The sequence below is a fragment of the Salmo salar genome, chromosome ssa18, assembly GCF_905237065.1.
Source record: "Salmo salar chromosome ssa18, Ssal_v3.1, whole genome shotgun sequence".
Taxonomy (NCBI): domain Eukaryota; kingdom Metazoa; phylum Chordata; class Actinopteri; order Salmoniformes; family Salmonidae; genus Salmo; species Salmo salar.
The window spans coordinates 59,568,097-59,586,718 of NC_059459.1; the positions used below are offsets into that span (position 1 = coordinate 59,568,097).

Sequence of the window (18,622 nt, forward strand, 5' to 3'; positions counted from 1 at the left end):
GTATACTATAGTTCAGTTGGGGGCGATAATGCAACATATTGGATGCCAACCGCGATTAAACCTCACCGAAGAAGAAGAAGAAGAACAAACTTTCAAAGACTTGGCCTTTATTGGTTGACCTGTCGTGATCTATTACCTGTTTGTTTTTTGCTGATGAAATTATTATGATTATTATAATAACATAAATTGAGAATAAAATAGAAACGACATTATCCAACATCCAGAGAAAAATGACGTGTCACATTTTCCCGCACAGTGAGCACTTTTGCATTGTGATTGGTTAAGCGCTATGACAAAAAATGAATTCGAGAGTTGATTGGCTGACTTCCTCCATGCAAAGTCCCGGATCAAGCTCCCCTTCATAAATTCATGGCAATCTGATGCGGAACTAGTTGTTCAAACTAGACAAGTGCTCGCCGAGGATCTGTGCAGCTGCAAATAGCCAGAACATCATATAAAATGGTATATATATTTTTTTACTCTTCGTTACTAAATCCATCACTTTATTCAACGGGTTTACCGTGAGAATTAGCACGTATTTGTGTTAGCTAGCAAAGGTAATTTTCTTTAGCTAACGTTGGCTAGCTAACTGACGTTAGCAATTTGAAACCCTTGGCATTGGCTGGTTATAATCAAAACCCCAACACGCGCTGTAGAATAAACAGGCTAATTACACACTGCTGTCTTGCAGCAATTGCTTAACACATTAAAATAACCCATACAATAAAACTGTATTTCAGGCTGGTGGGAAGGCAGGAAAAGACTCCGGGAAGACTAAGACAAAGGCCATTTCGCGCTCACAGAGGGCGGGTTTGCAGGTGAGTGCATTCATTCATTGCTTGCTAGCGCCAACGATAAACGTGTGGTAGTGTAGGCTAAATGTGTTAATTTGCGAACGATTTAACCGTCTAACAAATATTGTGGCGGTGAATCTATAATTCAAAACTACACAATTTTCTAAAGATCACACTGTTCGTAACCTGCTAACAATCTGCCAAGTAGGCTGGGGAGTCGCGCAAACCTTCAGTGTAATTTGCTCGCAACTTAATGATGGCTAGTTGGGTAAATAAATGCATATAACGTTTCCCGCCCTGTTTTTCAGTTCCCCGTGGGTCGTATTCACAGACATCTGAAATCCAGAACAACGAGCCATGGTCGAGTTGGCGCGACTGCAGCTGTCTACAGCGCTGCTATTCTTGAATACCTAACTGCTGAGGTAACGCATGTTCAAAACACTCACTTTCTTTTTTTTGCGGTTTATGACACAAAACCATGCAGTGCCATATATGCAATCGCAGTTCACTCGAGTCAGTGATATTGACCTGCAAGCTCTTGAACTTCAGGTTCTGGAGCTGGCAGGAAACGCATCAAAGGATCTGAAGGTCAAGCGTATCACTCCACGTCACTTGCAACTGGCCATTAGAGGCGATGAGGAATTGGATTCTCTCATCAAAGCAACCATTGCTGGTGGTGGTAAGTGCAGCAGTTGTATTGTTTCCCAGTGGTATTGTTATTGTACCACTTCCCTGTTTTATATTTCGTGTTTGAATCCACTGATCATTTGTTTCCCTCTTTCAGGTGTCATCCCTCATATCCATAAGTCACTGATTGGAAAGAAGGGACAGCAAAAGACTGTATAACCCTGCAAACAGTGGTGTGGGGTCATCTCAGGACATTCTGCTTCAATGGTTGAACAATGTTTTGCTTGGTAGAACTTTAGGACTTTTTAAATGTATGAACTTGCATCTACTCATCTGAGGAAAAGTGGCTTCAGAGAAGCTGGTTTTGATTTTTGGCTTTGTTGATACAACTGCAGTTGTGTGCTGTTTTTATTGTGTACATTTTGGCATACCAGTGGCATTTCCATGTTTGAAGTTGTATTTGAATAAAGCGCCACGGTATTGTGCATCTGTTCCTTGTTTATGTCTTTTAGTCAACATTTGTGCCCTATAAATGTGGTGTAGTCTACTACATGTCCCTGACTTGCAATGAGGGAAATGCTATAATTGCATCACCAAGCATGTTTATTCCATGGATGTTAACTTTTCCAGCTCCTTTGACAATATGACTAGGATTGTGGACTGATGCATGTTCATGTGCTGGCACAACCTTGAATGACATCAAATACCTTTTTTTTTTTAAGAGCACCCCGAGGTAGAAGTTTCATAGCCCATTAGTGGGCAATGGGCTGCTGGGATCTGAGCCCATGCCACTCTTCAATGTCCAAATCTTGATGGGACCATTATAAATTAGACATACTTGTTTCTGTAACTTTTGTTTCTGGCCTACAAATTACTTTTGACAAACAACTGTCTGTGCAGCCCTTCACTAATCTTTAAACCTTGTGGCCCTCGAGCTGAAATTATTCCCACCCTGATGTAGCCTCTGTCCAGGTGTTCCTAAAGGAGAAATTGTATGGGTGCACGATTGACATGCTTCAGGCAGTTGGGGCCTGTCACTGCATCAGAATCAGAAAGCTACCTATGCGGGAAAGGCTTTCTTGGTGAGCCTTCACATAGCAGAAATATTGCTGCTGTGAGTGACAAATGCATAATGGAAGCTTTCACTTCAAATATAAAACTTGTCAGTGGGATTTTTGTCTAATTTTTAACATGACTCCTTAAATGACAGCACATTTGTGCCACTCTCTTTACACAAAGCCCACTTTTGTTCTGAGTTTGATACATTGCATCAAACTACATGTTTTCTCAGTGGATTTATCTTTTTTTTGTTAATGTTTAACTGATGAATAGGTTCAGTTAAATTCAGCTCAATGTCTTCTGTCCACTAGGTGTCACTTGCGCCATGGAGTATGACAGTACTACCAGCATTCAGCCGTGGGATACATTTTTTTTCTTAAGCGACTGGTCGGTTGGAACATGATTACAATCTGTAGACTTCAAATTGACTGCAAGAAGCCCAAACAGATATTTGACAAACATTTCGAGCCTTGTTACATTTACGGTCACGTGTGTTATGTATGCGTGGGAACAGATTTCCAAAATAAAAACAACTTGGAGCTAATTTCCTGGTCTTTTATGTCCAACAATTAAAATGATAAATATAACTGGGCTGCTAGTTGGAAACCTGCAATAGCAGTTACCCACATGAGATTTTTGCATCTAATGAATACTTGTTTGAAAAAAAGGGATCACTTCTTGAATTGCTGATGAAGTTAAATGGAATCTACCAACACCTGAATGTTCTGTAGGCCTATCTGTATCTTTTCAGTCAAAGGCACCAAGTTGAGGGGGGGAAGAAAAAGGGATGTCAGTAGAAATCCTTTTTTGAGGAGTAACACTTTAATGACTAGATTTGCAGTGGGTTATGACAGGGGATGTCAGTGAGGTAACTAGACAGGTGTGCGGTATGACAAAGGCAGGCTTTGGTTTGAGTGCCGACGACATTTCTCACTAAGTTACTCACCTGAGGAGATACTGTTTGGAATACGGTTAGAGTGTTTTCTATCCAAATCTACTAATTATATGCATATTCTCGTTTCTGGGCAAGAGTAGTAACCAGTTTAAATCGGGTACGTTTTTTATCCGGCCGTGCAAATACTGCCCCCTAGCCCCAACAGGTTAATAATTGTTAAAAATTGGTTATAAACATGCACAATTCCAAGTTCCAATTTGACTTTTTCATAATGGATTATACAGTTTGGTGGCACCTTGCCATACACTAACTATGTCAAGAACTAAATAAACTAAATCATATTGACCACCTACCTCTTTCACCAACCTGGATTGTATTTACTAGGAACCAAACAGAAGCAAATTGAATGAAACAGGGAGGGACCTACCTGGATTTGTCCAATAGAAACTTGTTTTTTGTTGCTACAATATTGACTAATGAATAAACCCGGCTAATTTGAGAGTGGTTACAGCAATGTCCATTGGCATTCTTTTTGTTCTTGATTGATAAGAAACTTGGTTAACTTGAACATGCTCAAACAAGGAGATAATTTGTAGGGTCCATCTCATTGCACCTGTTGGCAGGGTTGGTAAGGTTACTTTCTAAATGTAATCAGTCAGTTACCTGTCAAATGTAATGTAACATTTGGTTTACCCAAACTCAGTAACGTAATCGGATTACTTTCCTTTACTTTTGGATTACTTTCCCCTTAAGAGGCAGTAAATGAAGACGAAAAGGTTCCATCAAACACATTTGGTGTGTCATCATAGTGGTCTCTGACTTGTGGTCAGACTCGCTCAGCTGGAACAAACAAAAGCTTTTTCGATGCAGACTTTAATGTCATTGAGAAAACGAAAGGTGTCAATGTATTTTTTCACCTTTCTGAATTTAAAAGTAATCCTAGAAGTAATGATCTATTTTTTTCAAAAGTATGTAATCTAATTACAATATTATTACAGTTACAGTTTAAAAAAAAAAAATCAGATTACAAAAAAACTCCCCAACCCTGCCTGCTGGGCCATTGATGGGATGGCAGCTCCTCTCATAGCCACATCAGTGTGCCCTCCAGCACCCTGCACTTCAAGAAGGATTGCCTACAATCTTCCAGGTCCCAGAGTTTCAACTGATTCATTAACAGCAATGAGCACAGACAGGCACCCTCATTTCTTTAAGGGCATGCCAGATAGCCTGGAAACTGCCGGGATCACAAGTGATATGATCATATATTTTCTTCTGTCAAGGCAGGAATAAGAAGAGTATGAGTTGGAGAGCTGTCTGTCAGCCTGTGGGCATGACAGCATGGCCTGTTGGCCCCATGATTCAGCCTGGTGAGATTGGTGAGGGTATAGATGAGGTGTGGATTGTCTAGGCTTACTAGTGGAGGGTGGTGGAGGCAGAAATAGGAAGGACAGGCTGATTGGCGTTTACATATTTGCTGTTGAATAAAATGGCCAGATCAAAAGGTTTGTTCACAATCTCACTGGGTCATTGAAGACCAAGTCCCATACTACACCTACGCTGAGTAAGAAGCATTTTACTGTGGTAAGTTATCGTTAGACCACTATAAGAACATTAAAGTATATGTACTCTCTTAAATAGCTAATCCTCAATTGTCATCTGATTGGCCTATTGATTGTTTATTTTGTATCTGTGATGAAAACTTGTTGGCTAATGAGTCTTTTCCTCGATCAAGACCATTCCAGTCCACACAGTTCACAAACCGAGAACCGGGCCAACAAAGCACCACAGCACTCAACCATTAAGTCAATTAAGATGAGAAAGAAAGGGGTCTCTGCCGTTCATTTGTTTTCAATTAGTTTGCAGAAAATAAGCAGTGCACACCTTGAGGCTTTAGAGTCGGGTTGCCTCCCAAATGGCACTGTATTCCCTATATGGTGCACTACCTTCCACCAGGGTCCATAGGGCTCTGATAAAAAATGGTGCACCAAATAAGGAATAGGGTGCCATTTGGGACACACCCATTATGTTTCCCTACACCCTGCTGGAAACTATCCCCCACATCTTGGGCCTTCAGAGAGGGACAGGGAGTATTTCAGGTTCATGACGCTTTAATGGAATGTGCATATCAGCATGTCATCACGAGATTATGGGAATTTACTACTGACAATGGAGGAAAATGTTGCTGTGCAAGACAAAGTGATTTCCTTTGAACTCTTATGAACCTTTGAATCCAGTATTACAGAACTGATATTAAATTATACTATATATTATATAGAATATATTTATACAGTATATACAACATATTATACATTTTTAAACAGGAGTAATTGAATAGGTTAAGTAGACTTGTATTAGAGTTGAATAACCTTTTTTATTTTATTTTTTGAGAGTGGTTACAGTTTTACAGTTTTGCGACTACTTATCCTGGTGTTAAAGCGCATTGTTAATATTTTATAACTGACAAAATAATGCCACATAAGCTGAATATATTTACTCTCCACATGAAAATGTTTTGCCTGCATAAATACCATATTATAAAATCTCCTTCCACAACACATCTTGAGGGAGCTATGCTTACCGGTTAGTAAAAAGCTATGTGTCGTTTGACAACAGTTGGGAAAGACGGTCAACAGGCATACTGAATTCAAGATTTGTTTTTCTTTTCCTCTTTCATGTTCAACACTTTGGTCTGTTTGGTGGCAGGTGGCTGGCTGGTAGCGTTTGAATGCTGAGCAGGTCAGGTTCTACTGGTTTCAGTCTCCCTGGTACCACCAGCAGACTACACACTAAATCCAACTCACCAGAACAGACATACAGCAGTATTAGAGAGCAGATCTGTAATCTGTTTTCAGAGGATAAGATTCCATTGAAAGTTGGAGTTCAATAGATTTGTCCAGTTTTTTCCCTTATGTGTGTCCCCCCCTCTCCCTCCTTTCCTGTGGGGTTTTGTGGCAGGGTATTGTGTGTGTGTGTACATGTGTGTTTGTGAGGGAGAGTGTCTGCGGGCTCACACAGACTGGGGTGGGCTGCCAGGGGTCACGGCTCACTGGTCCTCCTAGAGAGAGAAAGAGAGACAGTGCCAAGCCCCACCGAAATCAAAGACCAGGTTTAGGATTGGGACTCGTTCCAAAAAAGCTGGACTCATTTGAAGGGATGGAGCAAGGTCTGGGGTTGGAAGAAGGTGGGAGGTGCCAGGAGGGGAGGGGGGGGATAAAAACAATAATCAAACCTAGGGCGTCTGGGGACCCAGACGTTTGGGAACCCTTTATGCGGCCCTCGCCTGGTCCCAGTCTGTATGGAGACCTAGGGGGATCCCCCCTACCCCCTGCCGCGCTCCCCTCTTCTCCCCATCCTCTTTGATGTCTGCTTGCTTTTGTTCTTTACATAACTTGATCTGATTTTTGAAAAGCTAATTTGTATGCCGCTTTCGGGGCGACAGAGCTGCCACCCAGAATTCTACAGGAGAGCTGACAGCAAGGTCAACAAGATTGGCCACACAGAGAAAAAGAGACGGGACACAACTAAGCTAAAGCATATGATAAATGCTTTTGAATTATTGTCACTGGGGGCAAATTTGATGACAATGGCAGATTAGTCTGGGTGGATGAAATCTCTTGGCAAATGGGAGGCGGGGATGCTTCGGTGGTCGCCATTCACTATCAATTTCCTCCCAGAAATTAGAAAGTATATACTGGAATTACCTTTGACGTGGCTTATACACTCCTTAGGTTCAAATATTTTTTTGGTTTTTGCTTTCATATCCAACTCTTAAATGCGTCATGAAATCCATAAAAATGGATTTCATGCCCAAAGCACGCAATGCATAATTCAAATAACCAAATTGTAAGTCACTTTGTAAAACAGAAAATACAAATGAGCCTTCTCATTGGACACCTACAGGTAATCATCCTAAAAATGGTTAGTCATTTCTTGTCACACCGAACACAACTCTAGAGCCAGTGTAAACATGTGGATGCAAAAGGAAGAATTTTCTTTGTGATGTCAGCATTTAGGGGTCCTTTGTCGAGAACAGTCTGGAGCATGCCTTTGGGGAGAGAGGGAGGGATGGCGGGGGGGCTGAGACGGAGGGAAGGACGACAGAGGGAGGGGGGGTGAGACTTTTCATCAACCTTCAGCTTTAATGACTTCCTTTAGGTGCTTTTTGACTGCCTTCCAGAGGGGCAGCGGGAGGGAGGGAGCTTTCTCTCCAGACTTGGCCTCATGCCAAGATGACAGTCAATGTCTCTGTGTGTCTACTGTGGGAGATTATTTCAGAGGTCTCTCCCCCACTGCCCCCCCTCACCCCTCTCTTTTTTTATTGGAGGAAATGGTATTTGGAAGCTACAACAGGATGTCCCGTCGCTGGCCCTGACTGAACTGTTTCAACCCCCCTCCGCCCCCCCATCCCTCGCTTCCTCATCCCTCCGTCCTCCCTCTGTCCTCCCTCTTCTATGGCTGGACATTGTGAAATGGCTTAAATTAATCCAGGATCCCCAAAGCAGACCCCCCCCCACACCTCCTCTCCCCCCTTTCTCTCGCTCCTTTAGAATCCCAGTGAAATCAGACACAGATGAGTAATGCTTCTCTTCATCCTCCTCTCGTCTCCACCGTCTCACTCCCTCTCGCAGGATTATCATCTAGTCGCCGGATGGTGTCGTTGCCGCGGACGACGCAATGGTGTTTCTGCCATAGAATTAGGAATTAGAATACTAGACATGAACTTTCTGATGTGTTAAAGGTCAGCCATTCTGGTCATGGAGATAGTCAACCATGGCTTGCCAGTGCTGTGATAAAATAGTGTGAAATAATTAATTTAAAGAATTTATTTACACTGTTTATTTTTTTGCTAGTCAACCATACACTGGCTGAAATCAGCTAATAGGATTTTTACTGAACAAAAATATAAATGCAACAATTTTAAAGATTTTACTGAGTTACAGTTCACATAAAGGAAATCAGTCAATTGAAGTAAATAAATTAGGTCCTAATCTATGGATTACACATGACTGCGAACACAAATGCAACTGTTGGTCACAGATACCTTAAAAAAAGGTGGGGGAGAGGATCAGAAAACCTGTCAGTATCTGGTGTGACCACCATTTGCCTCACGTAGCATGACACATCTCCTTTGCATAGAGTTGATCAGGCTGTAGATTGTGACCTATGGAATGTTGTCCCACTCCTCTTCAATGGCTGTGTAAAGTTGCTGGATATTGGTGGGAACTGGAACATACGGTTGTACACGTTGATCCAGAGCATCCCAAACATGCTCAATTGGTGACATGTCTGGTGAGTATGCAGGCCATGGAAGAATTGGGACATTTTCAGCTTCCAGGAATTGTGTACAGATCCTTGCAACACAGGGCTGTGCATTTTCATGCTGAAACATGAGGTGATGGCGGCGGATGAATGGCACGACAATGGGCCTCAGGCGATGTTCCCTAAAAAAAATTCAGACACTGAGCAAATTTCAGGTCTGCTGAGCGCAAACCTGAAAGTTGTGAAAATTCTGTGCAATTTCCAGCGCACGTTTACTGTGAACGCTGAGGCTGTACCCGCTTTAAGTTCGTTTTAACAGGGGCCAAGTAGGCTATTTGACAATAATGTAGGTCTACCAGAGTGGCCTACAATCAAAAACAAATGGAGAAAATGCATCCCATAACATTTTAACATGGAAATAGCAGTTATATCATTCAGCCGACAGTAGCAGCCAATGTGTGGTGCTCAATGTAGACCTACATTGAAAAAAACATGCAGAGCTTGACATCAACCGGTTTATCCACTTGTCCTTCAGATAAGGTGACTGAAAATGTGTTTGATGCAAGAAACTACTTTACAAAATAAAATGCATTATTTAGGGGGTCTGTGGTTGTGAGGCCAGTTAGACATACTGCCAAATTCTCTAAAATGATGTTGGAGGTGGCTTATGGTAGAGAAATTGAAATTAAATTCTCCAGCAACAACTCTGGACATTCCTGCAGTCAGCATGCCAACTGCAGAACTTGAGGCATCTGTGGCATTGTGTTGTGTGACAAAACTGTGCATTTTAGAGTGCCTTTTTATTGTCCCCAGCACAGGGTGCACCTGTGTAATGATCATGTTGTTTAATCAGCTTCTTGATATGCCACACCTGTCAGGTGGATGGATTATCGTGGCAAGGGAGAAGTGCTCACTAACAGGGATGTAAACAAATGTGTACACAACATTTTAGAGAAATAATATTTTTGTGCGTGTGGAAAATTCGGGGCTCTTTTATTTCAGCTCATGAAACATGGGACCAACACTTTACATGTTGCGTTTACATTTTTGCTCTGTATAGATAACTTGTAAATACAACAAGTACTGATATTGTATCATAATAGCACACACACAGCTTTACAAGAAAACAAAAGGGTTTACAATAAATATATTACATACATCACCTGACTTACTTTTATTGTCCTGCACAAGTAAAAACAGGATTATGCCTCTACTGCCAATCATTCCAAATAGACTGGTTTGGATTTCTCCCTGACCAATATGGCTGTCATTTTCACCCCATTCTGGAACTTTGAGGGATATGCCATAGCCCCGCTACTAATTTCAAAACAAATTTGGTCACATGCTTTGTAAAACAGTGAAATGCTTACTTACGGGCCCTTCCCAACAATGCACAGAAAAAATTGAAATAATAGAGAACAAGGAATAAATACACAATGAGTAATGATAACTTGGCTATATACACAGGGTATGGTGTCAGCTGCAGTGAGTCACAATGAGTGTAGAGTTCAAGAGAAGAGCTTAAGAAACCATGGCTGAAAAACAAAAAAAAACAACTAAGTGGACAATCTAAAACACACTGAGGAAAGGAGTTGAAGAACGATTGAAGGATCTAGCCATGTCCAATCCATAACTATCATTGTGCGACAAAAGCAGCTGGACAAGCTCTGAGGCTCAGGCCTGTTGCCTTGCAGCCTGCACCGTCATGTATACATACTGTACTTAAACCAGACCATTGAAAAGCAGCTTAAGTGAAAGGCGGATATCTTTGAAGTGATGCAATTGGCAGCACTGCTCAGACCACAACCAAACAAGATCCTCTTCTTAAATGGTGTGATATGATAGCAGTATACTCTCTCTTAAATCACTGACAAACAGGTCTGCCAGCAAAACAAGTGTATCCAAGCTCTTTGTTACCAGAATGACAGACACAACAGCTTGTGGAATTGTCTTTAAAAAAGGGACTCCAGCAAAAACGAAATATTATAAATTATGATTATTTAAGCCATTTCAATCTCTTTGTCATTAAGTAACTTCCCAAAGGCAAAAAACCTGCATATAAGAACTGATCTTTTTTTTTGCAACAATAGTGACATTTGTAAATTACTTCTAGAACGATAATGTCTCCTTAAGACTTCTGTTGGGCTGACTCTTTCCCACCGCTGCAAATACAGTGTGAAAACTGTCAATGGACAACTGGAGTAGCCTCTGGCTCTTACACGAGGTGGAATGGCAGAGTAAGGAGTATGATGGCGCCGTGTTAATGCGATTAGAAGTGTATCACATTCTCAAAATACCTTGGCACCACCATCGTCCACCTGCTCCAATTCATTAAACAGCTGCTCAAAATGTGTTAAGTTGGCTGGCTTAGCATGTCCGTTAGTGGCCATAGCCTTCACATGTCCAACACGATACCAGCTACTCCCTGGCTGCATTGCAAATGGCACCCTATTCCCATTATAGTACACTACTTTTGACCAGGGACCATAGGCCTCGGGTCAAAGGTAGTGCCACTACATCGTTAATAGGGTGTAATTTGGGACACAGGAGAGTTGTCCTTACAGACAGGAAGGTCCTTACCGTGCAGGTTGTAGGGGGTACATCTCAATAGTCTAAAGTGGCATCCTCCTCTCCCTACTTCTCTCTCAACCACACGGATCTAAACGAACAGGAGTATATTCAGTGTGTTGCAGATAGAAATGTAATGAAGAGCAGACATAATTCCATATTCTACATGACAGAAAAATCATATCCGGTTGAGACAACACATTTCTATCTGCACACACTCCTGGACAGGGCCCAGGACAGCTAACCCTGGCAGCGAGCTCTGAATGAATCAGAGGATTTGAATTGGCGAGCAATACAGCGAACAAGAGCTGAAAATCCTATTTTAAAAGAAGAGGTTATTTCCCTGATAAAAGGCTTGAGCATGATACTTCCCCATCCCCTTCACAAAATGGGGAGTCTGGATGCCTTCCAAACGTTTGTCCGACCACCTACATTGACAAACCTAAAAACCACATGTGCTACACAAATCGTGTCAGCTAATTAAAGAGGGGATCAACATTCTGACCTGAGACCTGTGTTATGTATAAAAATAAATGGTTCATGAACTTTTCCCCTTTTATAGTTGCATTTATGTCTCAGAGATAAACTAGGGTCCTGTTCAGGGAGTGTACTTCTCATGCTACAGAAATGGCACATGCTGTGGGCTCCTCCCCCACGGCCCAAAAAAGGCTACCTATTTACTTTGTCTCGAAGATTCAGGATTCAAAACATCCTGAAACACTGGGCATTTGAAGATCCACTGAGAAATAATCAACACTTTGTTTAAAAGGAATAGTGGCGTTTATACAGTAGTTAGTGGCTAGTTGAAGAAAACTAAGGTTATCAAATGATCAAGTTGTCATTGGAATTCAGTGACATGAATGAAACCTTGAACGTGAAACCTTGAATCACACAAAACCAATGTCCTCACAGAAAGGAATTGCAACTGTGCATTTTATAGGAAATAGTCTGCAAGTTGAAAACACACAGTAAATGGGTCAGATCTGGTCGAACTGACAGCAGAGACAGACATTAAGTTCCACATTCAACCCAACACAAAACTGCACTACATTGCAACCTCATGCCCCCCCCAATATACATCTCAATAGGCAAGAGACATGAGATTGAGATGACTGCTAGCACTAGATATACAGATGAGGATAACAGAGTATTCAATAGAGCGAAATGTTCAGAATGTTGCAGATGGAGATGCAATGTATGAGAGCTGAAATGACTGCCTATGCCTATTTTTCTGTAACGTTGCGCCATCCTGAACAGACCCGAGCATTACACGTCCCTTTGAAAAAGGTTGGTATTGTATACCGATTCCCAGCACTCACTTCTCTCCAAATAGAAGCATTCATATACACTAAGTCTACAAAACATTAAGAACACCTGCTCTTTCCATGACAGACTGACCAGGTGAATACTATGAACCCTTATCGATGTCACTTCAATTCGTGTAGATAGAAGGGGAGGAGACAAGTTAAAGGATTTTTACGCCTTGAGACGTGCGTGTTCCATTCAGAGGGAGAATTGTCAAGACAAAATATTTGTGTTTGAATGGGGTATGGTAGGTGCCAGGCGCACCGGTTTAAGTCAACACGGGCCAGCATCCCTGTGGCACGCTTGACACCTTGTAGAGTCCATACCCTGACGGATTGAAGCTGTTCTGAGAGCAGAAGGGGGTGCAACTCAATATTAGGAAGGTGTTCCTTATGTTTTGTACACTCCGTGTATACAGGAAGTAATCGTGTTGCCCTCCCAAATTAGAAACATAGGGGGGAGCAGTGTGGTCATTTAGTCTGCCATTTGAATTGGAGAACTAATTAGAAGAAAGTCAAGTATAGTGATGAAATCTAACCAAAACAATTTGCTGCATGTTGTGGATCCACCAGAAAGAAGCCAGTTATAGCTTTGACTAAAACACATGATTGTAAGTTACCATTGTTTAAAATACCAAATGTTATTTTTTTCCCCAACCTTCCAAGAAATGAAAGATGACAATAATCACAACGTTTATATACAAATAAACAATAGATCATGATATTCCAACCAAAACAAACATCTTTGGGCTTAGACATTTAAAAAAAAAAAAAAAAAAAAAAGAGAAATTACAAAATGTCATTGCAACAAAGTCAAAACAAACAAAATGTACATTTACAGTGACTAACTATTTTTACCACAGGTTGCACATTTCCTCATCTGTACAAAACACAGCATTTTTATTGTATGTCCTAAGAATACACAAACTCATAAGACTGACATTGGTCAAGAAAAAAATGCAACATATTCTGCCTTTGCGTGGCCCTGTGAGCAGCTACAACCACGGGTATTCCTGTTGAGGCATCGCTCTCAGCAGACAAAATTAACTTCAACTCCTCAGGCTAGCAAAAAGGACAGAGTTGCACAAAAGAAAATTCTCAGTTCAGTTCTCTCAATTCTAATGCACAACTTTGATTTGGCAACTGAGGTCACCTTGAAATAAATAAGATTCAATGTCTTACATACGTAAGAGTACATTTTCCCCCCTAAAATTCCAGGATTCAAATAGTTAATTTTTAGCACAGGCCTGCTTACAATACTGCCCAACCAAGCAAAAAAAAAAGGCAGTAACTGCTCATTTGGATAAAAATGAGGTCATTTTTGCAACATTATATATATGCGGACAAGTATCCTGCCTCGTATTGTATTTTGGAGAAAATGGGGGTCATGTTAGCAGTAAGGTACTGTGAAACCAAGGTAAATAAAAGCCATTTCTATCAGTTCCACACTATGAGCAGTTACTGCCTTTTTGCTTGGTAGGGCAGAATAGATTGATCACAAACACTAGGCTTGGTTTCAACTTGAGCAGCGGAATACAAGTGAGAGCTTGTAAAAACAACATGCAGTACACTTTGGAAATTTGCCTCGTCATTGTCCAATACATCAATTAAAGTTTTGGTACCAAGAATGGAATATGCAATTGTGTTAATTTCAACAATTTGAGTCCATGATTTGTCTTCAGCTCGTACCGCTGGGCACTGATAACAATTATTGTTTTGGAGAGGGTAGATTTGCCGTCTTCATCTAGCGGGACGTTTGATTGCCATTCAAGTCATCCGTCACATAAGATCATTTAAATCTTAACGTTGTGATGACAACGCGCTGCTCCACCGTCCTTCCAGAGCCAGAGAGATGCATGTTGTGAAGTGCTTGCACAAGACTAACTCAGTGTTGCTATTCTCTCACACACGCACACACACACGAAACTCAAACTCAATAAATAAAGACCGACAAACATGGTAAGGCAGTGTTGAACATGCACCATTCATCACAAAGAACGCCCAAAAAAATTCAATACATGGTAATAATATGCACATTAGTTTTAAAAGCAAGGTCTCTGTTTCTTTACCACGTTTTTTTTGTCAACTGTGGAATTTTTCAAGGCTTTCTGGGTGATATTCCTGGTCGACAGGACTAATCTCCAGGGTGACACGACACACCGTTCCGGTCTGTGCTTACGGGCTACCCTGGTCGCGTGGAGAGACAGGATCCAACGAGCATTGACCAGAAGGCCAGGCACTAAGACCCGGGGCAGGGCCCGGCCGTGGCAGGTCGTCTTTTTGCGTTGCAGTGAAAAGTACATTTTTGGGGGGTGGGGGAGAGAACAAAAGAGGATGATTCCTAAGTTCATCCAACATTGTTCCTTGCAGCAGCCAGCAGCTCCCAGACCTCATGACGTTCCAGACGTTTCCAGGTAACTCTGGAGCTTCCGCACCGTAGTTTTGTCCAGGGAGCAGAGGTCAAAGTCAAAAGTGGTGTTTGTGATGTGGAAGTGTCCAGTCTCCTCGATGAGGTTCACTATCTGTGAGGGGAAAGAAGGCACAGATAGAAAGTCAACAAACCCTTAGACTACAGTCTGTAAACCCTAATCCTACCAAGTACGGAGGAATTGTACACATTTCCTTTGTTAAATCATCCACATTCAACATAATTAGGAAGTTGTCCTAATGTTTGGTATATTGACCAGCAGCAGCGTTTCTGCCCTATACAGTCTCAGGGAGCAGCCTAGTCAGACAATGTTGGACCGCACACTATACAATAAACTAATTCAAAACAAATTTGTGGGAAGCGTCATTGAACGGTGGGTGGGCTAGTGTCGGTTTTTACTACACTGAATTTGAAATGGGGACCCTCCTAATTCACCCCACTGCACTCCTTGCATGTGAACTCTATCATAGAGGGAGAGGCCCTAATAGGAAATATGCTTTTTCCTTGGCTGGTGTCTTATTGGTTCCAGCTCTCCTCTGATAGGGAAGTGTGTGCGTGTGTATGCGTCTATCTTGCAGTGATTACTGGAACTCCGGTGTCTGAAGCCGTGGCGGTTTTGTAACGTAATGGGTGACCCTAGCCTGATCCGTTTCATACTACAAAGCACCGGTTGGGCCTCCATGTGGAACGCATTTCTCCTCCTCCCTCCCTGAGCGCCGGCCGGACCAGGAGTGCAGGGAGACTCGGCCAATTGTTATGACATGGAAGATAGAATTCAGATGCTTGCAAGCCGAGTCGCAACACACACCCCTCCCCCCGTTTCCGGGGAGAAGGAACCACACCAAGATTACCGGACCTGGTTTTGGTCAGGTAGGACAGCACTTTGGCAGATTCATTTATATTGAAAATAAACCGTCAACATTTTCTTGATTCTTCTTCAAAAAATTTTTTATGAAATGACTACATTGCGGTTTTTCCAAAAAGAGGCAAAATAGCATTGGGAGGTTGGAAAGTTAATCATTCACATGTCTCATATTCAGAGGATGTGAAACACTGCTATGACACTCAAGTCTCCAAGCGCTCTGAGGATTAGCTTGATTATGCCATGAGTTAGCGCTCGGCTCGCTGATGATGATGAGGGGATGAGTTTTTCCACCAATGCTCAGAGCCAAACTTCTCATTAGGAGAGCGAGCCCGCTCCTTGGCAACGGCGGCTGGGAATCTCCATTCATGCGGTCATATGATAGGCCTTGTGAACATAAGCAAGAGGACGTGTGCTTTTAGATGGCGTGGAGAAAAAAAAAGGTTAACCAAATCATTAATAATTGCCAGACACCTATACGAAGTCCTCAATTATAATGTGCTGAGTAAGAGATACAGCATGAAGCCCAAACAAAACGACCCTAGCAAGCGACGTCTTCCATGCAAACATGAACCCGGCAAACGTACGGGTTTGTCCTCCGAGAACACATGTACAGTACACCAAACGCACACAAACAAACACTATTGGACCTTACCTGTTGGAGTATGTGCCTCTCTCTCAGTGTCATCAGTCGTCTGTGTAGCTCCACCAGCTCATCCAGGTAAGCCTGAGAGAGAGAGAGAGAGAGAGAGACGGAAAGCACGGCCCATCAGCGTGGGGGAGTTCAAATCAACAATAACTTTTTTTTTTAACTGGGTTAAATCCGAATGTCATGTATGTGAGCCGTGGTTTGATTTTAAATTTGCCTGGGATGACAACGGTGCCAAAGGCGTTGTCGCAAAAGTGCAAACTCAAGCAAACCTCAAACTTTCAAGTGTGTATTTGACCCAGGTCTGTTACCTATTTACACCATCTGGGACTATGACAAGGAGAGTAACCGTGCCAAGTTATGATTATCAGGAAGACCGTCTCCTGTCCATTTGCAAGAGCCTTGGTGACCGCAGAGACTTCAGTTTTAAGACTGCAAATGTCCTGGCTACAACAAATGTCCTGGCTACAACGCCATTCAATTACACTGATATGACCTTAAATCTGGAAAACCCGACCACAAGGAAGCTACTCACCTTGTCACAGTCAATGTTTTTATTCTTATCCTGCTTCGTTTGCTTAATGGGGCTCTTCACCTCCAGTATCTGCGAGACATCAGGGTTGTATTCATCAGTACACAACGTAGCAATAAGTTTGGCAACGAAAAACAAGCGCTTATTAGACAGGTTCAGGCAGGCCCCTCCCAGTTTTGACCCGTTTCCTTTCATTTCGTTCTCAGTGAATACGACCCAGATAAGGGATTACCGTATGTACCCACTGGAAAACCGCTGCTTTGTTTAAACTTTACACAGCGGTCATTATTAACGAGTAGCATTTTGTCTGGCGCATGAGGGAAATGCATCCTGGGAATTATAGGATGCTAATAAGACTGATGTTTCCATACAAGCAGTGTCTAAAACCAATAACAGCAGTGTTCAATTTCATAATTTTATTGGTCTTACCTGGTTATTACTGGTGTTTATTAAAGGCGGGGGCTCGTGGCGAGAGTGGGGAGAGGGCGCTGAGCTGTTCTCACTCTCAGTGCCGTCACTCAGGCTAACCCTGCAGAAAAGGAGGATGGCAACTATTGGAATACTATACAACTTTATTACTGATAATGGAACATTATTCAAAAATGGAAAATGTTTGTGGTTGTTTTTCCATCCAATCGAACCACACACACACACAGCACAAGGTCAGAGCAGCATCCCTGAAGCCATTTTGAGATGAAGAGCCTTGCTTAAGGGCACAACAGTAGAGGTAGTACCTGAGATGGCATATAATACTAGTAACCTTTAAGTTGCCAGTTCATTAAAGCCCCATTGAAAACGACCCTGGGGGGGCCCCCAAAGAGCCATGTTGCCATGACAACGGCCAGGCACTACCTACCGGCGGTGGCGGTGTGTCATGTGCGTGTGCATCGGTCGCTCCAGGTCAGAGTCCATGTCGTTGTCATCGTTGTCCTCCTCCTCCGAATCATCCTCGTTCTCGTCAGAGTGCAGGTCGTGAATTATTGAACGAAGGGGACCCAACACTGTGTGTAGAGAGAGAAAGCGAACATTCGTGAAGAGAAAACAATTTGATAGTGACATGCCCAGTCTTGTGATTCCATCCATGGATTGTGTAGTCAGGTGTGAGGTTACCTGTGTGGGCTGTGGCAGGGACGGACCCTACCTTCCTGCGGACGAATTCGGCCACTGTGTCCATGGAACAAAAACACAACATAGAAGTGAGGGGGAAGACATGCAACATGTTAAACCCCATTTGGGGTGGCCAATAAAAAAAGAATGATTGTCATTTCCAGGTGATCTGGAGAAAAGTGTGTATGCATAGGTTCTGGTGTTACCTTGGCGTTTGTGGCTGGCTGCAAATCCTGAACTGGAACTAGAGCTTGAACTGGCTGGACTGGGCTGCTCTGACTGGGAAGAGGAGAGGGGGAAAGAGAGATCAGTAACCCATACACTATCAGAGATCTACTACATGGCAAATGAACAAAAAACAGTGCTCACAGAGAGTGCAAAGCCCCTTGGGTAGGGTGCAAACACTGGACCAAAAACACTGAGTCCACAGCCAACGCTTCAAGTCCAGTTAGGGCGGCATAACATTCCCACAGAGGGCCATGGTAGTGTGTCACGTAGAAATGCGAGGGGATTGGCGATCAGAAAAAAAAAAAAGGCT

General features: G+C 42.5%; 2 protein-coding genes across 7 annotated transcripts in view; one reads left to right on the forward strand and one right to left on the reverse strand.

Annotated features, from left to right (window-relative positions):
- The first annotated feature begins 302 nt into the window (after window positions 1-302).
- LOC106577590 (histone H2A.Z) lies at window positions 303-1,906 on the forward strand. Its single transcript, XM_014155778.2, has 5 exons — window positions 303-462; window positions 741-818; window positions 1,103-1,216; window positions 1,344-1,473; window positions 1,579-1,906. The coding sequence occupies exons 1-5, from the start codon at window positions 460-462 to the stop codon at window positions 1,638-1,640; spliced, it is 387 nt and encodes a 128-aa protein (XP_014011253.1). The 5' UTR covers window positions 303-459; the 3' UTR covers window positions 1,641-1,906.
- A 10,211-nt stretch (window positions 1,907-12,117) lies between these two features.
- mllt3 (MLLT3 super elongation complex subunit) overlaps window positions 12,118-18,622 on the reverse strand; it is a 49,481-nt gene continuing 42,976 nt past the window's right edge. For all 6 annotated transcript variants that reach the window (XM_045701345.1, XM_014155786.2, XM_014155785.2 and 3 more), the window contains 7 exons: window positions 18,291-18,363; window positions 18,088-18,141; window positions 17,834-17,978; window positions 17,407-17,506; window positions 16,981-17,049; window positions 16,452-16,523; window positions 12,118-15,028 (listed from right to left, as the gene is read on the reverse strand). In XM_045701345.1, the coding sequence (XP_045557301.1) occupies window positions 14,897-15,028; window positions 16,452-16,523; window positions 16,981-17,049; window positions 17,407-17,506; window positions 17,834-17,978; window positions 18,088-18,141; window positions 18,291-18,363 (645 nt within the window). In that variant the 3' untranslated portion in view covers window positions 12,118-14,896. The remainder of the gene's footprint in view (window positions 15,029-16,451; window positions 16,524-16,980; window positions 17,050-17,406; window positions 17,507-17,833; window positions 17,979-18,087; window positions 18,142-18,290; window positions 18,364-18,622) is intronic.

Bases quoted from the DNA above. Each gene is read 5' to 3' on its own strand.
- LOC106577590 (XM_014155778.2), top strand. The intron at 819-1,102 runs GTGAGTGCATTC...CCTGTTTTTCAG, and splicing joins CACAGAGGGCGGGTTTGCAG to TTCCCCGTGGGTCGTATTCA. The intron at 1,217-1,343 runs GTAACGCATGTT...CTTGAACTTCAG, and splicing joins TTGAATACCTAACTGCTGAG to GTTCTGGAGCTGGCAGGAAA.